Source organism: Helicoverpa armigera, chromosome 1, assembly GCF_030705265.1.
Source record: "Helicoverpa armigera isolate CAAS_96S chromosome 1, ASM3070526v1, whole genome shotgun sequence".
In the NCBI taxonomy this organism is placed as follows: Eukaryota; Metazoa; Arthropoda; class Insecta; order Lepidoptera; family Noctuidae; genus Helicoverpa; species Helicoverpa armigera.
Genome location: NC_087120.1, coordinates 7198534 through 7221864, shown reverse-complemented (window position 1 = coordinate 7221864; position 23331 = coordinate 7198534). Strand labels below are relative to the sequence as shown.

Sequence of the window (23331 nt, the reverse complement as noted above, 5' to 3'; positions counted from 1 at the left end):
TTTTATGCCTCGACTGGCTTATTTTCATCTTTCTTCTTTTTTTCATTTTATCATGTTTTTGTTGCAAAAACTCAGTTTTCAATGCAGACTTTAGCTAATAAATGTTTTATATTTGTCGTTTTCTGTGATCAGTGTAAATAACTTCACTAGGTATTGCAAAGCTCCGCGTACCGATAAAGAGTTTTGTGAGAATTAAAAGCCATTTTGCGTGATATTGACTGCTTTAAAAAATGTTTTACAAAACCATTCAGAACCCAACTAAAAGTGCGTATAATGGAGTAAACATTTTTAGATGAAATGTATGTGATTCCTAATATTGGTCATATCTAAAAGGCGATCGAAGAGCGAATCTTCTTAGAGAAGGTATCGTACGAATGAAGAAACGAGGCGGCATATGTATAGCGAATACGTATCTAGTTATATTTAGGGTGCAAATTATTATTAAATACATACAAATATTATGAAAGAAAGAATGTAAAGCGACAGGAATAGTTTAGTTAGATATTAATAAATACACATACATACAAAATTAATTATGGCCGGTTTCTGAGCGAGCATCTTTGTCGAATAAACCGCCGGCCGGCAAAGGTGCTCGGAAACCGGCCTTTTTAAAAAGCTTAAGAAATAACACGATTTAGCCAAATAGGGATGTAAGTTTGCTTATACAAGGTATGTATAAATAAGCAAGAGGCCTTCTTTGTTTCAAGGGTATTTGCTTTAATTCAGATAAAGCCTGAAGCCATTGTTTTATGACAGTTTAAAATAAAAAAAATACGAGTAGCTTATTTATACAGGGCATCAACGGCCACCACTTTCCAAGCCATTGGGAAATTCACTAGATAACCAGAAAGGTTTTCATTTTATTCTATTTATATGCTATTAAGTTGAAATAATACTTAGGCATACAAAAAATTATTCCTTTACTTATTTTATTACGAGTAAGTACTCTTATTATCACCTCTAATATTTTATTTTTATTACAATTTAAGCTAAGTATTATCCCAACATACAAATTCAATAATCCTTCATTCCCACTAAAGAACATACCTGTCGGAACTGCTCGCTGCGTTCATGTCTCCTCGAATGATGGTGGTCGGTCAGCTGAGTCTCGAAGAAATCCGCCTGAGTTCTCGAGTGACGCATAGATGGTTGAGGAGCGGCAACCGCGCGGAGGTGAGGCGTCGACAGCGGTCGTTGTGGACGCTCACTTGAACTGGAAAGATTAGATCATTGTATGTAAAGGAAAGATCACATCTATAGAAGTAGTGAAGACAAAGGAACGTGGTCATCTATGTCTGTAAAATGAAGAAGGAAATTGTTTTTGTTTTTACTCTAACTGACTGTCTCCGAGTAATATCGAGACTATATTTTGTACAGGTACGGTAAATGCGACGGACGCGGCTGAAACCGCAGGCAACAGCCGGCAATATAATAAAACAAAGGAAAGATGTATATGAACTTAATTTGTGATAATGTAATTTGTTTATTTATTTTAGCTAACGATGCCGTTTTGACACATATTATCTTGTAATAATGAAATTGAAGACGCATTAAAATTTATTTTAAATAAATTAACTAATTAATTAATGATCGCAATCAGCATTAAAAGCAAGGATGGTGATGATTCAATGGCAGTGACTCAGCACGAGACTTTTGGAGTGTAACACAATAGTGTATTATCGAAATTTTTGCTTGCTCAAAGATTTTTATCGTAATGAGAACATGTGCAAAGCAGATGCATAGCTATGGATGGCACGTACATTGACATATATTCTAGCGAAACGTAAGAACATTCATGTAAATAAAATTTGATCTGCACAGCATGTCTATGAGAGTAGCACAAATAGATAATGCACTCCGAACCAATGTCATAATTATTATTACATGGTAGGTGCCTGGTGAAAGATACAGTTAAAGGGTACGCATTGAATGTTCGGAACGCGCATAAAGTACAGAATTCATTAAAGTCGTATTATTTAATGGACCAAATCGACTTTTCAATGCTCAGCTTAAACTTATAGGATTGTATATATTTAGTTTTTTTCAATAAACTCGCTTTTTACAGTCTTTACAAGGCTACTTGTATGTTTGCATATTTTATTCGCATCATAAGAGTATTAATTTTTAGCTGTGCAACAATTGCCAAGCCAGGACAAGGTTGTAGTCTTAAGTGGCGCGTAAAGCATTTTCTTTTTTAAGTTGATTTCTTTAACACAGATATACGCCTGTAAGTCTGTGTACATACGTGATTCTCTATGTAGCTATCGATGCGATTTCAATGAAGTTTCAGTTTTTTATGCTGGTTAATAGGGCCAAGGTTGATAAATATTCATCACTTATTAAACAATTATAACTAGTCTAGAGCTAACATAACTCGACAAGGCCACGGAGCAGTAATTGCAAAGCCAGCTACTCGCCTCAGCAAACATACATTCGCAACATAATTAAACAATTAATATAGCCATAGCAAATAAAAACAAAATTAATAGGACTTTTTGTAATTTAGAAATATAAATGTCAGGTTATAATAAATCAGGGAAAGAATCAAACGGCTAGTGCATTTAAGTTAGGGAATTTTTTAAGAATATAACAACCGATTATGATGAATCTATGGTAGTGTGCCATATAGATGACAATTAATTTTATTTATGTCATATCTCTTTGAGCTCCTTTTTGATTCACGCAATTTATAACAATACATATTAGGTAGATCATATAAGCAATCGCAGAATTGCACTGCAGTTCATAATATTCGCATTGGCTTCTTTTATAAAACGAGGAAAGATTGTTCTATGTCATCTTCAAATACATAAACAGCTTCAGTCATTTCGTTGTAACACTGCAGGGCACAGGCACAGATTACTACAGATACTTCACTCAGTAGAAAACTTCCAATACCTATTACGATAATTGCCTACTCCTTCGCGTCAACAACCACTGTATGCTAAAATGCGCCTAAATGCTCAAGCGTACAGTAGTGATTGCTTCGCACCGCGCGATTCCACAGTTATCGCAGGGCTGCCTCTTCGGTAAAATTAAATTAACATAACTTTTTATCTATGTTATTGAGAACTGTGAATATGTTCTGACTTTTATGTGGCAGTTAAAAATTTTATCATTTATAGAATATTTAACCAACTTAAAAAAAAGGAGGTGATTAGACATAGGTACAGGCCAAACTGAGAAGTTTGACTTGTATGGTTTGTAGGTATGTATGTTTGTGCGCGATAATCTCGCGTTTGGCTAAACCGATATCGATGCGATTTTCAGAAAAGGATTTGTTACATTTAGGAGAACGTTTTAAAATAAGTATAATACTTCTTAGTTTGATGATGATCTTCGGAGATGTTCACTAGAAATGAAAAAAAAAAGCCATAAAAAAGAGAACCGACTTCAAATAAGGCACAAACCCGTAAGAAATAATTTGGTTTTTTTTTATGTTGGTGCTAACAGCTGGTAATTATGTTGGTGCTGGTAATTACGAATCGAAAAAGCACCGACATCAAAAAATAAATTATTTCTTACGGTTTAGTGTTTTGAAGTCGGTTCTCTTTTTTTAAAGTTTGTTTTATTATTTTTGTAAGTTTGTTTTGTTTTATATACCTATTGGTGCTGACTGTAGAAGAAACCTAGATAAAACATAATTATATACATCAATGTGTAGGTAAAATAAAAAAAATCTTTAAAGTTACAGCACATAAGGCACCACACGGCATCGTAATGCGCGTACGAACGAACAGCACTATTAGAAGTCGGTTAAAAATTGAACGGCGTGCGCGCGCTTCGCTTGTGAAAACCGCAACTGAATTTGATCCGCCGGCGGACCGAGACCGCTCGGCTGGGCGGTAGGCACTTATAGCGCGCAAGTACATGGAGTGACGGAGGCCTGGCACAGGCCTCTTCTCACACAGAGAAAGAATGGGTGCTAATCTCAAATACATATTTGAACACAAATATAAACGCAAGCGCTCAGCAATATTATCAAAGACAAAATACAGATCAGACACGTCTTCTGTACATACATAATGACAATGATCTTCTTAGCAAGTGGATGAATAACAATGCAATAAATAAAAATATGAAATAAAGCTGAATAACCACAGATACCTAAGATATCAAGCAAAACAACAGATGGATAGGTAATTGGCATCCGCCGTAATGAAGGTTTTTGAAAGTATAATAACGGTTATGGTATACATTTTGTTTGTCTTTGGGCAAACACGGTAAAAGAGCAAAACCGATTGAGATGACATTTGGTATACAAGCTACTCAAATAGAGTACTAAAATAATGATGCGTAGATTCCATGTACGAGAGGTCAGGTTAGAATAGGGGCGAGGTGAATAATCTTCAAATCCACGATATGCAGAAGCCTAAAGGGTCATTTATAATGTCTCAATATTGTAAAGACATCTTTTCTCAACGTTCTTGAATATTTCTGATGTTGCAGATTTTTGTTTTTTACTTGGAGTCGCAGGTATATAATGAAGTATGTTGACTGTTTGTTTTAGAATAACAAAGGTCAAAAGGGGTCAGACAGCCTCCTCGATAGAAAGCCCTAAGTCTTCAAACAAAAGCCTAGAGTCTCTGCGAACATTCTAGAAGCATCACCTACGTATCAGATATCGACGGGCCATTATAATTACCTGAAGAGATTACTAAAAAGCTTCCATATGCTCTGTTTGTTCTTCTTATCCATGGTAGTCGAGTCTACGCGGCTCGCGCGCACCATCTCCGTCCAACGGACCGCATCTTGCAGCTCCATGAAACGTTCCTGTCATAACGTATTACACAAGTTTAAGTAAAAATATCAAATTACTTTTATGCTTATTGCTTATTTTGAATCACAGATGACAAAATGTTTGGGACACTGCTGTACTAAGTTGTTTGGCCTACTAGTTCAGTAGTGGAAGACTAATCTTCCAGAACTGCTACAGAGATGTGCAGAATCTCGCCACAATATTAGCCTTCTTATATTTAAAAAGTAAATTATATACTTCCTTATTCAAAAAAGAAAAGAGAAGCTTTATGGTCGGCTGTAAGAGAACTCAATTCTGGGTTAAGCTCACTTTTACATTGCTGTTCGTTAGTCTGGCTAAACCACGAGAATGACTGGGCCGATTTAGCTTATTTTGGTTTTACAACGTTTGTACAGATCCAGAGAAGGTACGATATGAAGTTCGCGGGATTAGCTAGTACCTAAGGAATAAATAATATTACCTTATACTGGTTGCGTTCCATGAGCACTCTGGCCATTTCGACGCGCGTGAAGCGTCGACGCTGTGCCATCGGGACGTCGGCCTCATCCTCGTTGTTGTCGCCACCGCCCGCGTTCGTGCTCACCGTCTCCTGTCGCATGGCCACGCAAAAACTAAACATCACACTTATTATCTATTGGGAACTCTGGAAATAACCCCAATACGTGATACCAAAGAAAAGAGTTAATATAATATCTTGATTGTCATCAGTGGTAAACTGGATTAACCGCTTTATATGGAGGCTTTATAGAAGGCCTCAAACCTATACAGATCAAAATTGTAACCCGCTTTATTTCCGTGCCGGCACGTAACCCTTAAGCAAGACTCAATACCTATATCTTCATTCATTACCTTCAAGCATTACCTTGTCTAATAAACTGATGGATCCCCGCTGTCATTTGAACATCTTTAGCAGTCGTTATGGGTCAGAAGCCAATTGGGTTGCTTGGGTAAGGAGGTCAGATAGTCAGTCGCTCTTTGTAAATCACTGGTTCTTAGCTACAGTTCTTAGTTGCAGTCCAATTAGACTGGAAGCCGACCCCACCTTAGTTGGGGAAAGACTATGCATGATGATAAACTGGTCCTGCAATTGAAAGCCAACCTACCTTCAAATGCCTGACTTCTTCCTCGAGCTCAGTGACACGGTCACGTAGCTTCTCCCTCGCGGAACTGAGGTTGGCCACCTCTTCTCTGAGGATCTCCAGCTCGCCAGTCATTTCGTCCACCTTCACTATCAGGTCATCTTTCACAACGTTCAATGCGTTCTTCGTGGCTAACAGCTCGTTATTCTCCAGAATAAGATTCTCCACTTCCTTGCCCATTCCTGGTAGGTGAAATATTTGTGAGTATTGGGCAAAATAATATGCGAGTGCCGGAAACGTTAAAAGTGATTTCTCTAATCAAGTCTCCTTGAATCAAAATCTTTCTGAGTTGGTAGAGTAGAAGGAATATGAAGACAGAATTTCAAAGCATTTAATTTCATGATTAGAAGGTATATATATGTTCATAGATTGAAGTCGAGCAAGATTGAAGAATTGTAGGAATCTTTTATTTCACTTACTTGCATCTTGCGCTTAGGAAATCGCAAGTGATCGTTAGGCCCGTCACACACTTCGCCGCATGCGTTAGCAACAACAATTTGATCGCGTCAACAGAAATGAAACACTATGTACTAACATTAATTAAACGACTATAAGTGGCATACAAATTGCAACGATATGCGACGCAGTGTGTGAGACGGTCGTGATTCACTAAATATTTTTGGGCTGCTATTTTTTTGTTACTACGTTTAATGGTAGCGAAAATTCAATCAGTAGTCTATAAATTACTTACCGAAATAATTGTCGTTAACTGCAATCATGCGTTGATGCAACATTTTGTTAGAACGCATGGAAATAGAACGTACAGTTATTAGTATTTTATGAAAAGTTATTAATGTCCAATACTAGTTAAATGCTCACACACGACGCCACTTTAAGTAGACATAAAATCGCAATAATTCATTGCGTATTTCATTCTACAATAAATAAAGTTTACGAGCGAAAGATTATGTTTCTGTCAGCTCTTCTATGTTCTAAGACACAACTAACACATTAATATTTAATAGGTATTGCAAAGATTTCATTCATGCAGGATAGCTTTTGAGTAAAGTGACCAAGAAAAGCGGAAATAAACCTGAAACCGTTATCGTTAAGGCCATGTCCTTGGAAGATTAGATGACATTCAGTATTGTAAAGCATATGTTTACTATAACAATGGTACATAGATGCTCGACAATACTAGCATTAACATAATAAAATCTTTGCTTAATTATTGAGCTGCAATTATTTTCAAATTATTGTTTACCGGGTTTCTAGAAAATCAATCAGGGAACAGTTGACAATTTTAATATTTTCTTATAGGGTGATATTTAAATGGCTTCATGAGATGAACGCACTGACATATTTATAAATACAGCTGAACAGAGTGGACACTTGAGATTGGACAATATTTAAAATGGAGGGTTTTCTAGAAACTGGGCGTTTGCAACAGTAAAAGCAATCAATACTGAAATCGTCTGATATTGCAACATATAAATGTGCTAACTTGCTTGGAACATAAGAACATAAATTCTACTACATAAAATGAGCGATACCTTGTTTTTTCATACATAGAGATACTAAGTGGCGTTGTGTGTCTGTATACGATATGTTACTGATATATACGTATTTTTATGAGATTGTACTTTAACCACTATAAACGATGTAAATATTTTCTCAGAAAATAACTTCAGAAACATAAATATAGTAAATAATACACATTATTGTGTACTAAAGTCTACAGCAGATCGACAATAATTAAAGCGTCGCAGACAGTCGAACGACGAATATTGAAAATATTTAGCTATCGAATGTATTGATGATCCATGAAAGTCCCTATATTTAAAAAAAAACAGCAATATAAATAATAGTAACAAATGAGCAAGTTTGTGCTCCGACATTTATCCAGTTTAGTGCATATTAAGAGATCTGCTTTTTCATAGTGGCAAAAGTGTGCACTAATCTCATAAAAATACAATAGGCTACGTACAATAAATACTTCAATAAAATAAATGTTAAACCGAAATTGACAAGTAAACCGAAAATCAATAAATATCTAAATGAATCGATGAAATATTGTATATTTATAATAAATATTTACAACTTAAAACCAGATAGGGTAACTGCAACTGAATAAAGCAGGCTGTTTATTAGAAACAATTAAAATTAACAACATAGTTTAATTAAAAAAAATAAGTCAGCTGTGAATTGAAACATACTGGTTACTTCAATATAAAGTAGATAGTAGAGCAATATATTATTTTTATTAGAGTGTACTAAAAAGCATATTTCAAGCTACTTGAAATAAATAAAAGGTGCTTAGTTATTTCCAGCCACCATTTAATGAGACAAACTTTTTAAGTTTTGCGTAACATTTTGATCATTTAAATTGTGAAATGCTTATACAAGAACTAAAGTAGACTGAATGTCAGGTCGGTTTACAAATTCCAAAAAAAACTCCTTCCTTTTTACCTCAAGTATCTACTACATATCTTGGAAAATAATTTATTTCTAAGATACACTTTATAACTAAAGTATCTACAAATTAAACGTTACGATAACATAGAAAGTTTGTCGAAACGAGTCTATTAGTATACAACGATTGCAAAGCAGTAGCACTTACCAGAAGATGCATACTCTCCGGGATGAACCCAACTGCCTGTTAGAGAAAGCTCATGGTTAACACATATAAACAATCAACACATACCGTCTTACCACAAAAACTTTTAAACGTCAGTTTACGCCTTGTCTAAAAAAATGTCAAATTATGACGTTGACATATGGTTCATTTTGCAGCCAAAATTTTATTAGACAAGTGTAAAACAGGGTTTAAAGTTTTTGTAGTAAGGCCCATAGTAACTAAGTGTCATGCCCTCAGACAAATCATCAACAGATTGAGTAATTTCTTAGCTGCCTTTAAATAGGTTTCAAGTAAAAAGACGAAGGTGTATAAAAAAGTTTCGATCCACCTTTTTAACCTCCAAAATCTAGATTTCCGTAACTAGCTACCCCATTTGGCGGCATATTATCAGGTTACGAGTATGTTATTAAAATAATACTACACCCATGTTTATACAAATAAAGTATCTTTGTACTACTTAGTATTTGCAGAAATAAGATCCTTCAAAAAGATTAGCTTGTGTGTCTTCTATCAGGTTAGAATAATAAATAATGTCTGGACATAAATAATGCCTGGACACATTTTCACACACGGTCGGTTAGCCCCATGGTAAGTTATTAGTTAACTTGTGTTATGGGTGCTAACACAACTGATAAACTACATATAGCTACATATATACATATTGATAAATACATATTGTAACACCCAGACCACGGCCAACAAACATGCTCATCACACACATGTCGACCGAACCGGGAATCGAACCCGGGACCTCAGGATCGGCAGTCCGGCATGGTGACCATTGCGCCATCGAGGTCGTTAAAAAATTACATAAGACAGTCCCCAAAACGCCCACCCTTCACCACTTCCTATGTGTTTTTGCTGGGAAGAAGAAGTGGCGCAACAAACTCCCCAGCAACACATGTCTGTCTGTAGGTTAAAAGAACCTTTCAACAAAGTACAGTGAGTATAATGCAGTATGCAATACGCAATATTGTCATAAAATAAAATTACATTTAAAAATGATTTATAAAATCGACCACATGCTAGCTAGCACTCACCCTACGTAACTTGTTAGGGATCAAAGTATGATTTACCTCCCCACTCAGAGACATTTAATGGTTACTTAAGCCATTCCTTAGTGAAGGATACGTATGACATTCCGTCACTAAGACTTAAGTAATCATTAAATGTCTCTGAGTGGGGAGGTTAGTAGTTGTTTAGCTAAAGTTACCTGTAATGTCAGCATCTTCGCCTTCAGCAATGCCCGGGTCAACATCCTGGAATGCCAGCTCTTGATACAACGTGTTGCCGCTTCGTTTTTCGCTCTTTGTCTGCGATTTCCCAGTGTTGGGAGCGTTAGGGGGCGCCACTGGCGATGTTGCCTTAAAAAACAGATAACAGCGATTAAAGTGATAGCTAAGTTAATTAGTAGCAGCACATTTATACGTACATAAAATAGCTTAGCACAAAGCGTATTAAATGCTGTTCAGTTCACTATGTAATCACTAACTTACGAAGCCATTAATTAATATTGCAATATCAACTGAATACGTGTTGAAGTCATTACGATCACGAAACTGATTTATGTGTCTGCCAATGCCACCAAAATAGTAATACAGCCTCGTTCAAAACGTCAAATAAAATGTACTGGCCGTTTACAAATTTTGAATATGGAAACGTCAACGCTCGAGACAATCAAAGTGCTGTCACAGTATTTTTTATAAAATGAAATGTTTTTCAAGTGCAATTAAACTACTGATTATACTGCTTTCCATGATGTGCGAAGTGGCGTGCATAAAATGTTATCAGTGCTCGTCCACAAACAACCGTGGATGTTTTGGTTATAACTTGAACAAGGCTTATTTGAAGGACTGCGATGAAGTTTCTAAAGGCAAGCCAGTGTGTCGGACACTGTCTCAGATAAATCACTTTACGCCTGCCCAAGAAGTGATTATAATAAGAGAATGTGCGTACGTGTACACCGAACCGCTCAACTGCATGCAGTCAAAATTCAATAACGTACACTATTCATACGTCTGCGAATGTAATGTAGACGGCTGCAACTCTGCCATCAATGTGAAACTCTATTGGAAGATTCTCATGTGTTCCCTGGTGTTGGCAATTATTATAAAGTAGCCACTAAATAGTTTTGTAAATATGTAGTGTAGGTACTTAGCTGTAATAAATTCGATCGCGCAAAATATATGCTGTGTTTATTTACAACTCAACAAGGTTATCTTTGTTGTAAGCAAAGATCTGTTACGACATATTCGTTTCAAAATGTTAATCTGTTAAGATTGGTCAAGAACTACATTACTAAGGGATTGTTCACACCAAACGTATTGTCCGCCGCTGACTGTGAGTATACTCACAGTCGGCCTCAGTGTGAACGTCGACTCAATCTGCAGTACGCGTACTCACCAAGCCGACAATAGGCTATAGCGTACGATGCGCTACATGTGTGAACAAAAGAACACGCTCGTGTAGGTTCACACTAGATGCGTACGCTGAGCGGCCGACTATTCTACACATAAAAGAGCTCTGGCATCACTGCGCGGCGGTGCGGACGCGGCGGAGCGGCGGTGCGTACGCGGCGGAGCGGCGCTATTCGGCAACTGCGTCCGCGTAGCCAATCCGCGTCCGCCGTGCATAGTCGCGTAGTAAAATAATCGGCTACTGAGAGTCAGCTACAACAGACGACGTAACAGCCTATAGTCGGTTCGGTGTGAACGACAATTTCAATATATATGGAAAAGCAATAAACTGCGTAACGCGCGCTCACAGTCAGCGGCGGACAATACGTTTGGTGTGAACGATGCCTAAAGCCAGTGTTATGAGTAATGACGCAGTCACTTTATGAAAATTGTTTCCGTTAAAAACCTCCACCATTCTATGCGTCCGATCTCCGATGATAGCGCTTTTTAATAAAATTGATAACACGACCAATCAAGTGCTGTTACAAAAAGGTAAAGGTACAGGTTACTCGTACCTGACTCTGTTGCGTGATTGGGTCAGTCTGGTGCGCGCACTCTACTGTCCTCACGGCTGCCAAGTCGGAGCCAGTCGGTGGCGACGGCGGAGACGAAGACAAGCTGACGGGGCTACCCGGCATGCTCTCTGTCTGCTCCACATTGTGCATAGAGCTCTCCAACGATGCGAAGCCAAACGATATGGGGCCTGGAGCGAGATTATCAACATCATATTACAAATTGAAACAATACAAAAAACATGTAGAAAAATAAGTTTCAGCCGTTTTAGCTGAGGCTAACATCGATCCCGACATAGTATTTAATTCATCAGTAATTTGGTCAGAATAAAATTGTGCAGTATTGCGCAACCTTTTATAAAGGTTAAAAACCATTCCCACTTATTTGCATAAACATGTGTGTAGGTATGAGAAAAGCTTTATTTCTGACGTATTTTGTTCGAGTTACATAATGCATATTAAAATTATGTCATTACCAAAGAAGATATTTCAGTGATTTTAAAGACATAAAAGCTATGGAAGTGACGACAGGTCCACATTCCGTATTACAACAGATATTCAAGGGCGACTGGTCCACTTAATAGTTACATATAGTCCAACACCTAAATCAATTGCTCATTAACATTTTTTGCGGCCAAAACATCGGTGGCCGTTCAACTATGGTAAAAAATCGTAAGGTTTAATACGAGTTCTTGTATTCTGAGAGCAAAAACTACTGAGACGACTTGGGGCATGTTAGTATATTTAAGAAACGCTCTCGGTTATTGAATTACTAAACGTCTATCTTGGGTAAAGTTTTAATATACAGAACGTCCAAGAACCCCAAGAAAAATAAATCTTGCAAAGTTATAGTCTATACTAATATTATAAAGAGGAAAACTTTGTTTGTTTGTTTGTTTGGTTGTAATGAATAGGCTCAAAAACTACTGGACCGTTTTTTTAAATTCTTTCACCATTCGAAAGCTACATTATCCACGAGTAACATAGGTTATATTTTATCCCGGTACGGGCAGTAGTCACCACGGGACGCGGGTAAAACCGCGGGAAAACGGCTAGTTTAGTATAAACTCACGCTTAATAAAGAGATCGTACGAATATATGTCGGAATTCGGCCTATTCAGTATTTTTAAACCGACTTCATTAATACCGGTATTCGAGTGTTGCGTTGTGAGATATTTTATGAGCTAGTGTGTTGAAAGAAATGCGTTTATTATCCAGTGTTACAAAAAAAAACTTGAAAACGATTGTGTAGAATACTCTTACACCTACTAATCCTACACCTAATATAGCTCTTCATATAAAAGGCGTGACATTGGGCATAATGTCGGGCTTCACCTAATGAAACACATATGCCACGTGGCAGTCGCTCTTACGAAAATAGTTTTCATCATTTGTGATTATTTTCTCCTGTAATAAGGTTGAATAACTATATGTCGTCATTTTACTGATGTTTGTATGAAGACATCAGACGAGACACTTGATGCAACTGGCCTACGTTAATAAAAGTTAAGCCGCGGTAGGTAACCAAGCAGCTAATTGCCTGCCAGTTACACGAACATTTTATTTATATTTGATACTAGAACAAATCAATATTTCTGAAATACTTGAGATCCAAAAGCATTTTCACTTATCAAAGCTATACTAAATTCTACGTTACATTCGGTTTCAGTGTAATTAAAACCGCAGTTTCATACGTTTTAAAATCATATCTAGCAAATATCTTCTTCTTCCGAGCCTTTTTCTAACTATATTGGGGTCGGCTTCCCGTCTAACCGGATGTAGGAGTACCAGTGTTTTACAAGGACCGACTGCTCTATCTGACCTCCTCAACCTAGTTACCCGGGCAACCCAGTACCCCTTGGTTTTTTAATATCTAGCAGATATAGAGACCAATACAATATCTACGTGCATCAATAATGAGCCGATCAATACTTTTATGTAAAAGGGGCTCGTGCATTTACAACCATTGACCTGGACTAGTTTTCAGTCTAAATTAAATCTGCATTCAAACCACAGTACGGTTTAATTCTGACGCTGACCTTTGCGTTTTGTGAAGCCAGTTCTGGAAACCGTGAACGGGTCTAATTAGAATTTATAGTGAACCGTCAGTGAAGTGACACTACTGAATGCTAAGATTTTTTAACCTATTTTCTTTTTCACGGCGTGGCTCCATGTTCGAGGCGGAAGATTCTCACAAAAAATTTGAAATCGGTTCTAATGTTTGTTTCAGTGACGAGCACTACTAAGGTTTCAGTAACAACATTGTGTAATTTGTTATGATAATATCAGGTTGCTAAATAGATACATTCGGAGTTAAAATAATTGTATTTGTGATGAAATGCTTACTTAACAAACAAAATCAGAAATAAAAACTTACTTGAAAAACTTCAGAACCAATATATAAAGTAGAAAATAAAATTAAGACTTCAAGGCTTTCATTGAGCGATAGCACATTATAAATTCAACGTATTCCGATATAAAACCATTAGGGCTAACAAGCTAGCACGTTGAATATTTCTGTGGATTGTAAATACCCATTCGTACTAATGGACAGTGCAAACAGATGCCACGATGAACGCTCGATATTTAAACCTAATTGACCAATCGCTTTCCCGGATAGATCTGTGCGATGTGTGGAATGCGGGAGAGGTTAATCTATTAAGTAGATCATTCAGTAGCATGTAAAATAGTAAAATAAATGGCAAAAATCCATTCTTGAATTTATGTATTTATTTATGGAATGCAAATAAGTTAAAGAGTTTCATAATTCGATCTAGGTGTTAAATGCTTACATTCACACTTATTGGTACGAAGTTTGGTAACTTTAGTAGAATCAAAGACAAACTGTCAAAGTTTACAACGCTTAGAGCCTTCACAGCGTTAAGCGGGTAAGTGTTGGAGTTCTATCGTAGACTTAGGGTGTGTCTACACGGTGCATGTAGCTGGAACAAGTTAACATGCGCAAGGGACAAGAGCACGCGGGTGGGTATTTTGCTTTACCCGCACGTTTTTAAAGTGAACATGCGCAAGCTACTTGCACCGTTAAGATGTACCCTTAGCTCAAAAAGGTAACTCACCACTAGATCTCATAGGGTTGAGGCCAAGTCTTCCGCGGACCTCTCCCCGGTCGCTGGCTGTGCTCATCAGGAGTTTGGTTCGTTCCATGTAGTCGACATGGGTCTTGAACAGCTCATTGTAGCGCTCGTGAAGCTTCGAATATTCCTGCGGACAATTTACATGAACTCGTGAGACTAGAAACGCATATTTTACGAGGCTCTTTAGTTTTTGAAGTCGAGAAATTGAAATAAATGAGATGTATGCGAGAGGACGTTCATTGTCATGCGTGTTCTTTCGAATCACACAGCCATAATCATTATCATTTGCTCAATAACAAATTTAACTCTAAACTAAATAAGACACTATACTCCTTGACATATGTTTCAAACTGGTCCAAATCAATTATAATATTTATCTCCTAAAATTAAAGTGAGCCACGTGCTGAAGTGATCGTTCTTTCATAAGGTTATAATAAATTAACGTGCGAATTGTTCCATAATACCAATATCGATCGTAACCACATTGAGAACTATTGATACAATTCAATTTGCCTTTTGACGAGCCAATTGAATAGAACAACATACGGTATCGAGCTAAATAGCATCCTATCATATCTTGTTACACTGGTTCGAGGGGTCAATTAAGTAATACGATTTCTTTTCAATTCGATTTCATACAAATTTAAATTACGGAGTCGATTTCTTCTAGTACGTAATAGTAGATAAACTTTTGCGTTAGATAAAGAAGGTGACAATTATCTGAGATTCAAATGCTTATGAGGAAAGTCCTTTAAAATTTTAATTGAAAGCGTGCATAACCTGAACCTCATTAAAATATCATTTGTGAAATAGGGCAAGCACCCTCTGAAATGTGACCTAGTTTTCAAGTAACCTGTACTATTCCTACGATAAAAAAATGGTAGTAATCGTTATTGGATTAGCACAAGAGGATTAAATTGTTTGCCAACGTATTACTTTTTCCCTCTATCTCATAAAATGTGTCGAAGTTTCATGTGTCAATCGATTGGCAGTCATGGAAATAAATATTCCACCAAAAACATACATAAAAAACCGGCCAAGACTGTGTCGAGCAATGCTCAGACTCAGTGTAGGGTTCCGTAGTTTCCCATCCTATCAATAATGGTACTCACAATATATCTAGACACACGGCAGTGTGTCCGCCAAGTTCGAGCAAAAAAAGCGACACACCGGCCGTGGGTTATATTACACGAACCATTTCGGGCCAAATTCGACCCCCCTATAACTCAAAATCTATTTTATTTACGCATATCAAATTTCTAGTATCTGTTGAGACCCCCTCACTTATCTAAAATACAAAATTTCATTAATATACCTATTGTAGGTCTTGAGATATTGACGTCAGAAAATCGCTATTTTTACTATACACTCACTGACTGACTGACTGACTCACTCATCAAAAACCTAGACCACTTCCAATGGTCGTATTGACTTGAAATTTGGCATGGAGGTAGGTCTTTATGTCAAGGTAAAGGAAAAAATCTGAAAATGGCCAAGTGTGAGTCGGTTTCAAAATAATGAAGGTATTTATACCCCTAAGGAACTAAAACGAACTAAATTTATGTATATTTATATAATATATCTTCGAATGGTCGTACCGATCTGAAATTCGTTACAAAGGTTTGTATTTAGTCAAAGTAAAGTAAAAATCTGAAAACGGCCAAGTGTGAGTCACTTTCGAAAATAACGAATGTGTAACTTTGATCCACGAACATAATATACAATGTGTCCCGGGGATAAGTGACCGCCCGAAATTTTTTGAATATTTGTACAAAATTAAGGATAATTTCCTTTATATTTGGGACTTACCGCCTTTGGTTTTTTTTTATGATTTTTAGTAAATACTGTGACGTGCTGCAGTTTTTTTAAGATATTTCCTAAGTTTTACATCTTTTAAATTCTTTTTCTTTATTGACTAGCCGACATCATAGTTTATCAATTAAAATTATCAAACATAACAAAATGTAATAAAACATTTATTAGAAAAAAATAAAAATTCAAAGAAAATAACGCCTTTTTTTCAGTTTTTTCAAAATAAGTCCAATAAATGCCCCCTTAATATCACTTTCTTTTAATTTATTAATAAACTACATGATATTTCCTACAAAAGCTCACAGCAATGTTTGCTGCTATTTCAAACAAATGCAAAAATACAGTCAGTTGAAATTTGAAAAAAAAGAGCAAAGCCTGTTATTAACAGGCCTGACAATAAAATTTTTTTTATGATTTTTTTCAAAAATATAAATGAAATTATCCTTAATTTTGTACAAATATTCAAAAAATTTCGGGCGGTCACTTATCCCCGGGACACATTGTATAATAACATGTCATGTCAGTCAGTTGGTAAATCTAGGCCATTTAGTTAATCTAGTTTATTTCTTTGTAAGAAGCATAGTGCATATTCAAAACTTAATAATAAGAAAACAATAAAATAAACAACCTTACAAAAATAAATGAAATCCCACCCAAAACAAAAATGTGAAAGACTGCCAAGTTCGATGAAATGGGAATACTTCGCCTATAAAAGAAGTGAGATCTGAATAAGTACCAAGTTCCATACACATACCTTAGTTAAAAATAGTTACTTTTTAATGATGTTACTTGGCAAGTTTTCACACACCTTGTTATAAACCTACTAAACGCAATGAATCAAGTATTTAATTTTCTATTAAAACTTGCCAAGTAACATCATTAAAAAGTAACTATTTTTAACTAAGGTATGTGTATGGAACTTGGTACTTATTCAGATCTCACTTCTTTTATAGGCGAAGTATTCCCATTTCATCGAACTTGGCAGTCTTTCACATTTTTGTTTTGGGTATAATTGTCTTCAGCACACTTACAAATTCCCACTTTACCAAATTATACAACAATGAAGAACGACAGAAAATGAGAAAGAACAAATACCAACGAGAGACTAATCGAACTGAATACAACTATAAAAACTCCGTTGATCTCCAAAACAAAAGAAATTAACTATTTTTTTATATTCATCGCGCTTTTCAATTTGGGGTCAGTTTACTGCACAATCCCTGTGAATGCCTAGAATGTCTATTCGTCATGACATCTGACGAACCTCAGTACCGTATGCAGGTAAAGCTATTTTAAGCAGTCAGATCAAGAAACAACCGTCGATCAAATTGCTAACTTCCTTGGTTTATATGAACAACGATGGTAGCGGAATTAAACATCTAAGGACAAGTACTCTACAATTCTAGATCAACAATCATGATGAATGGTTATTATTGTGAGATCACTGTTTTAATATTTCGTTCAATTAATTTTTAATAATCGAATAAAAATCTTAACTAAGCGACGCAACCTCTTTAATAAATAAAAATAAATCAACAATCCTCTATGATATAGGCTCTATCATAGACAGTCGATTTAAAGAGCGGAAATCAAGCTCTAGTTTTTTAACGTTTAAGGTTTTGTGTGCTGTACCGCATATTGTACCTTATTATAACAATGCAATGTTCGTGGCGGTCGTCAAGTTAGCGTAACAAGTACATATTGGCACAGACAACTCGATATTCTATGTGCAGCCTCGTGAATTTGTAAGATACACAGTGCTCGTAGACAGCTAAGGGAACAAAATTACTAAAATAACTTTGAAGAAAAATGCATTTATGTACTTTAAAATATTGTCTGTTGATGTTACTAGATAACTGAATATTATCAGTTCTATCTAAGGGATCGACGATTGAGGCAAAATTCTGTGCAGTACAAGGAATCAACAACCAACGTATTTTTCTTTATATTTTTTTGGTGTATATTTCATTAATCTAAAACAGATGCGTCGCAGGGAAAAATTTAAACTGTCTGGGAACTCGTCAGAACGCGAAAGCAGTATAGAAATTAACTTGTTGTGGTTACTGAATACAGTCTTGCAGTATGACCAAAGCATACATCCTTGTCTTGATTATTCGCTACCTCTACCTTGAAGGTATCACCAATTACAATCATAATTTTTAGTCATTATCTGTATAGCGTTATCATCGTTGGAAGTAAGCCATACCTACGTATGACCTTGGTATTGTCATGCTTTGATTATAACATTACAATACAATTTTTGACAGTCCATTTTTTTTAATTGCCTTATGAATATAATGACAATAATGATTCTCTCTCGCATTTAAGTGAAACACAGTAGTAGAAGAGTGTCAGATTTATAAACACAAAAAGTTTTTGGTCTCTGCAGTGCAAGTAAACAGTAATTCCTTCAAATACCACCGGCTAACACTGGCCCTGTCAGTTCAACTATGCTAACATTATTGTGCATTGTTATTCTTTACCTCCCTTTTAATGCAGTAGTACATTTATGCCTACTAACTTACCTTTTTCAATTCATTTTCCCGTTCTTCCAGCCTGCTGGCGTGATCCAAAGAGTTCTTATGCTTGAGTTCCAGCATTCTGACAATGCTGTCTAGGGCCTCCAGTCTACCTGTTAGTTCTTTCCTCTCGCCTTCGAAGTGATCTTCCGCCTCGAGCAACTGTTGACAAAAGTACCGGTTAAAACCAGATCAATGTTTAAAGACACACGGTTATAGATTTAGTATAATCATACATTGCTGTGGGTATAAAACTCAAACAACCATCAATTATTACCGGTATAATACAGCAAATTTTAATAAACATACAAAATATAATTTTACAAAAAATTGCAGGTTAACTCGCACAAACAAGTTTCACTTTGAAATCTAAAAATGTAACCAACATTATTAAGTATTCCAGTAACAGACTAAAATATCTTGACATTACAAAGTTACCAACAATTCAAAGTTAAGAAATCAACATTTTATTGCACAGGTTTCTACATTCAAGTAAATGCCAAATAACTTTGAAGTTAATATTCTAGATATTGTTTGAATGAAGGTGTAATTATATGATTCATTTCGAAAGATGTGAGCTAAAATCGCACAAATAAATTAATTAAGACCAATTTCCGCATAACCAAACTGCTCCCGGAGCATGCAACTGATTTCAATAACATTTCATTAGTGATTACGAAATAAGTTGTGATTCAAAAGATAATACTAGCACTAACTAAAAGCTTTCTGCAATAAACTCATACAATTATTTGATCCGTTGACATAATTTAAACTTAGGAACATTATCTTTGTTTATGTAAGTTACCTAATAGGCAACTACATATTACATTTCTCCTTATTGTGGCAGATGACATCATAACCACTGTTTTAGTGAGAGTTATGACTCACTATGTAAATTAGATAATTTTATCATTATTTAACAACATGTATTCAAAAACATGTTTTTTTCTGCAGTTCTTCTTAGTGCCCTGTGGGGGCCATATTAAATCTTTTTGTTTCCGTAAAATTAGTTGAGTTGCAAGTATCATACAACTAATTGAAAAAATATAAACATAGGTGCACCAAGGGTTTGAAATCAGTCAGTAAATACAAGGAAGGCAATGTTTGGAATACTGCAGGATATGATGAGTCACTATGTAAATTAAATAATTTTATCATTATTTAACAACATGTATTCAAAAACATGTTTTTTCTGCAGTTCTTCTTAGTGCCCTGTGGGGGCCATATTAAATCTTTTTGTTTCCGTAAAATTAGTTAAGTTGCAAGTATCATACAAGTAATTGAAAAAATAGAAACATAGGTGCACCAAGGGTTTGAAATGAGTAAGTAAATACAAGGAAGTCAATTTTTGCAATATTGGTAGGATATGAAGCCCATATGTTTATTTTTAGTTAATACCTATAATACGTCATTCACAGGAAAATTAAGCACTACATATTATAAATTGAATTTTAAATAATGCTTTATTTCCTTTACTAAAAAAGCACTAATAAATAAAAAATAACAATAGTTCCTGCAAATCTGAGGACTACAGAAAAAGTAAAACATTCCTACATTTGTATGATATAACATATACATGATTATGACAAATACTGAAGTTAATTAATTTAGACTCCTGCCCTAGGATGAGCAGAAGATAGAGCAACTCTGGTGATTAAGCGTGCCTTTGTACATTACCTTTATGTATTTTGTGTGTAATAAAACTTGCTAACATGATAATGAAAACACATTATCACCGTCTCGGTTAAAGCATATATAAAGACAAGACCTTTGGTAATGATGATCATGATGAAGAATAGACAACTTGTTAAATAATTGGAAAATATATTGACTTTGTCATGTCTATTGTTGTCAGATATACAAGATGAGCTCCTGAAGTAACATGATTTAAAAAAAGAACTACAGCCGAACCATCATTTAAAGTGACGGGCAAAAAAAGTAAACATAATTATTGTCAATGTGTGCAGATGTAAGAAAACACTTAGATATGGGCTTTTATATCAGCACACTGCTGAACTCATTAGTACAAAGAGGGGAAGCACTGCAAGTTTAAAGAAAGACAAAAAAATCTTTGTATATAAATGTTATTGTGTAAAAAATATTCTCAATGTATTAAGTTTCTATTTTTATTGCATCAACTAAGATCATATATCGTTCAAGGTTACCAATACATATGTTGGCTTTTAAATCTAAATGTGTTTCATTTAACAATAGAGATAGGTTAGACTTTTGTTAAGAATTGTTCAGAATATTCTATATTGTACTAATAATACAAAGATGCTACCCGTGAATATTGTACTCCGTCCAATGTCATCTTTGTACTATATTTTATTATTATGTCAATGGCTGCACTTCTTGCAGTTTGAATAAAGTTTTGATCACTGAGTATGAGAAAACGTTCAATATTTTTTGTAAAGTAAATGGACAGTTACCCATAAATATTGCAATAGTTCAGTAGCTACAAATGATGGTTTTTGATTTTCATTCACAAAGATCTACAATCTCCAGCTATAAAACACATTTGAACCAATGTTTCTTGAAAAAGTTAGCTCAGGCTTCAAATTATCTTCTTTCTCATTTTGAAGTCTAAGCATTTTAGTATGCATTAATATAGAACATAATAAACTCATTATAAATCATAAATAAACAGACTATTTACATAGCTTGAAAGTCATTATTGTTTCAAAGAACACTACAATAAATTGTGCATCAATAAATAAGTCAGCCCTCTGGTTTAACTCATTATGAAGCTTTATATAATTACCAGATGCCTACTTGTATATTGTGCAAGCTCAACACCACTTCATCTTGTTTACCTTGGGATGCAGATAACAGAATGGATGGCACATTCCACCAATATCAAGCACAAGTCTTGAGCAACTCTCAACTATACTAACAAAGTAAACTACGAAAATATGCGTGCATTTAATACTGAGTTAAGTAAACTACTAATACGTTCTAAGACAGCCTTGTGATGCAAAACAAAGGAAGACAGTCAAGGCCCCTTCTTTAGGAATTGTTTTGTTGACTCACCTTCTGCTCTGCGTGCTTCCTCGCCGCCTTCTCGCGCTCGTATTGCGTGACCAGCTGCTCATTGTCTTCTCGCAGCAGCTCCAGCTCCACTTCGTGTTCCTGGTTCGTCTGGTAGGCGGAGTCCAAGCACTCGAGCACGTTCACCAGCAGCGGCATTAGCGTCTTCACTACATCCTCGTCGTACCGCGCTATCATACGTTCGAACTCCTGGTATATGCTTCCTGCCAGAGACTGGACCTTCTCCGACATCACAACGTGGGAGTCTTCATGGGTCCCATATATCGTCTCCGAAGAATCCTCGTACATTTTGGAAACAAATTGTAGTAAGTTAAGAAGAACGAAAACACTTTATCTGCCTCTACGCAAGAGCTTCTAATTAAGAATTTCTTCAAACATGATTATGTAGTGGATAATATTATTTGATGACGCGATCGATCAGTGACTTTAGAAAATTGCTCCATAAGGCCAATATTTTACATTACAAACACACGTATTACATTGTACTTCTTTTCTATAAACAAATAAGGACACTAAAGTTCTACAGTCTTTAGACTGCGTAAATACGTAGGAAGAGAAAATAGATTTTTAATCACACCATGTCTTGTCTGATTGAGGTCTTTTTGGTGACTGGAGAAAAAAAAAAGTTGGCGATGGATGTTGTCGATGATATCAACTGTTCGTAGTTTGGTAGCCCTACATCGTTTCCGGATGTGTGACTGGAAGGGACCTATTCAAAATAGTGTCACTGACTGACTGTACCGTAGACGGAGTTCAATCAAAGCGTAACATTACGAAGAAATATGTTTTTACCTATTCGAACAGGAAGTAAAACACAAAGTTAGTCCTTCCTGTTTAATATTTTCTTTAATATTTACATGAAAAATACAGAAACTCTAAATTACTTAAGTAAAGCGACAGCATTAAATTCTTGACGTTAAATATACAATTAGATTTCTGGGTCTTATTCTATTTTTTAAAAACCATAGGAATTACGGAGTATTAAAAAAACACTTACCTGATAAGTTGCGTTGATTCGTATTACGCACTAACTAGGATTGTGTAACTACTACAACACCGACAGCAACAAATTATTTCGCGAACTGAATTATTACCTACTACCTAGTTGTACTGGTTGCTGAATAATGTTATTTCTTATGCATTAATTGGTTAGGGTCGTTGGCTGATACAATTCAACGACCTAGTTTAGTTACTTATGTAATAAATTATATACCAAAATGACTACAAGACATAAAAAGACTTTACTTTTCACTTTTGAATTATTACGACGAGACTGTGCCCTTAAAACACCTCTTAGTATTATGGCTGGAAAGAAGAGGTGGCAATTAACAATCTTCTCAGGAACACAGCTGCCTATTATTGTTAATTTTTGGGTAGGTATTATTATTTTTATTAATTCAATGATCCATT

The 23331-nt window shown here is 35.6% G+C and overlaps 1 protein-coding gene across 4 annotated transcripts in view; it reads right to left on the bottom strand.

Annotated features, from left to right (window-relative positions):
• LOC110374492 (JNK-interacting protein 3) overlaps positions 1 to 22646 on the bottom strand; it is a 36885-nt gene extending 14239 nt beyond the window's left edge. Inside the window, exons 1-11 of one of the 4 annotated variants that reach the window (XM_049848331.2) lie at positions 21904 to 22646; positions 18877 to 19032; positions 14522 to 14666; positions 11448 to 11635; positions 9690 to 9840; positions 8459 to 8494; positions 6590 to 6607; positions 5863 to 6080; positions 5220 to 5348; positions 4646 to 4773; positions 1048 to 1213 (exon numbers count right to left, since the gene is read on the bottom strand). In XM_049848331.2, coding sequence (XP_049704288.2) covers positions 1048 to 1213; positions 4646 to 4773; positions 5220 to 5348; positions 5863 to 6080; positions 6590 to 6607; positions 8459 to 8494; positions 9690 to 9840; positions 11448 to 11635; positions 14522 to 14666; positions 18877 to 19032; positions 21904 to 22209 — 1641 coding nt within the window. In that variant the 5' untranslated portion in view covers positions 22210 to 22646. The remainder of the gene's footprint in view (positions 1 to 1047; positions 1214 to 4645; positions 4774 to 5219; positions 5349 to 5862; positions 6081 to 6589; positions 6608 to 8458; positions 8495 to 9689; positions 9841 to 11447; positions 11636 to 14521; positions 14667 to 18876; positions 19033 to 21903) is intronic. The other 3 variants (XM_049848212.2, XM_049848143.2, XM_049848274.2) reach the window with 3 other exon arrangements.
• Positions 22647 to 23331: the final 685 nt, after the last annotated feature.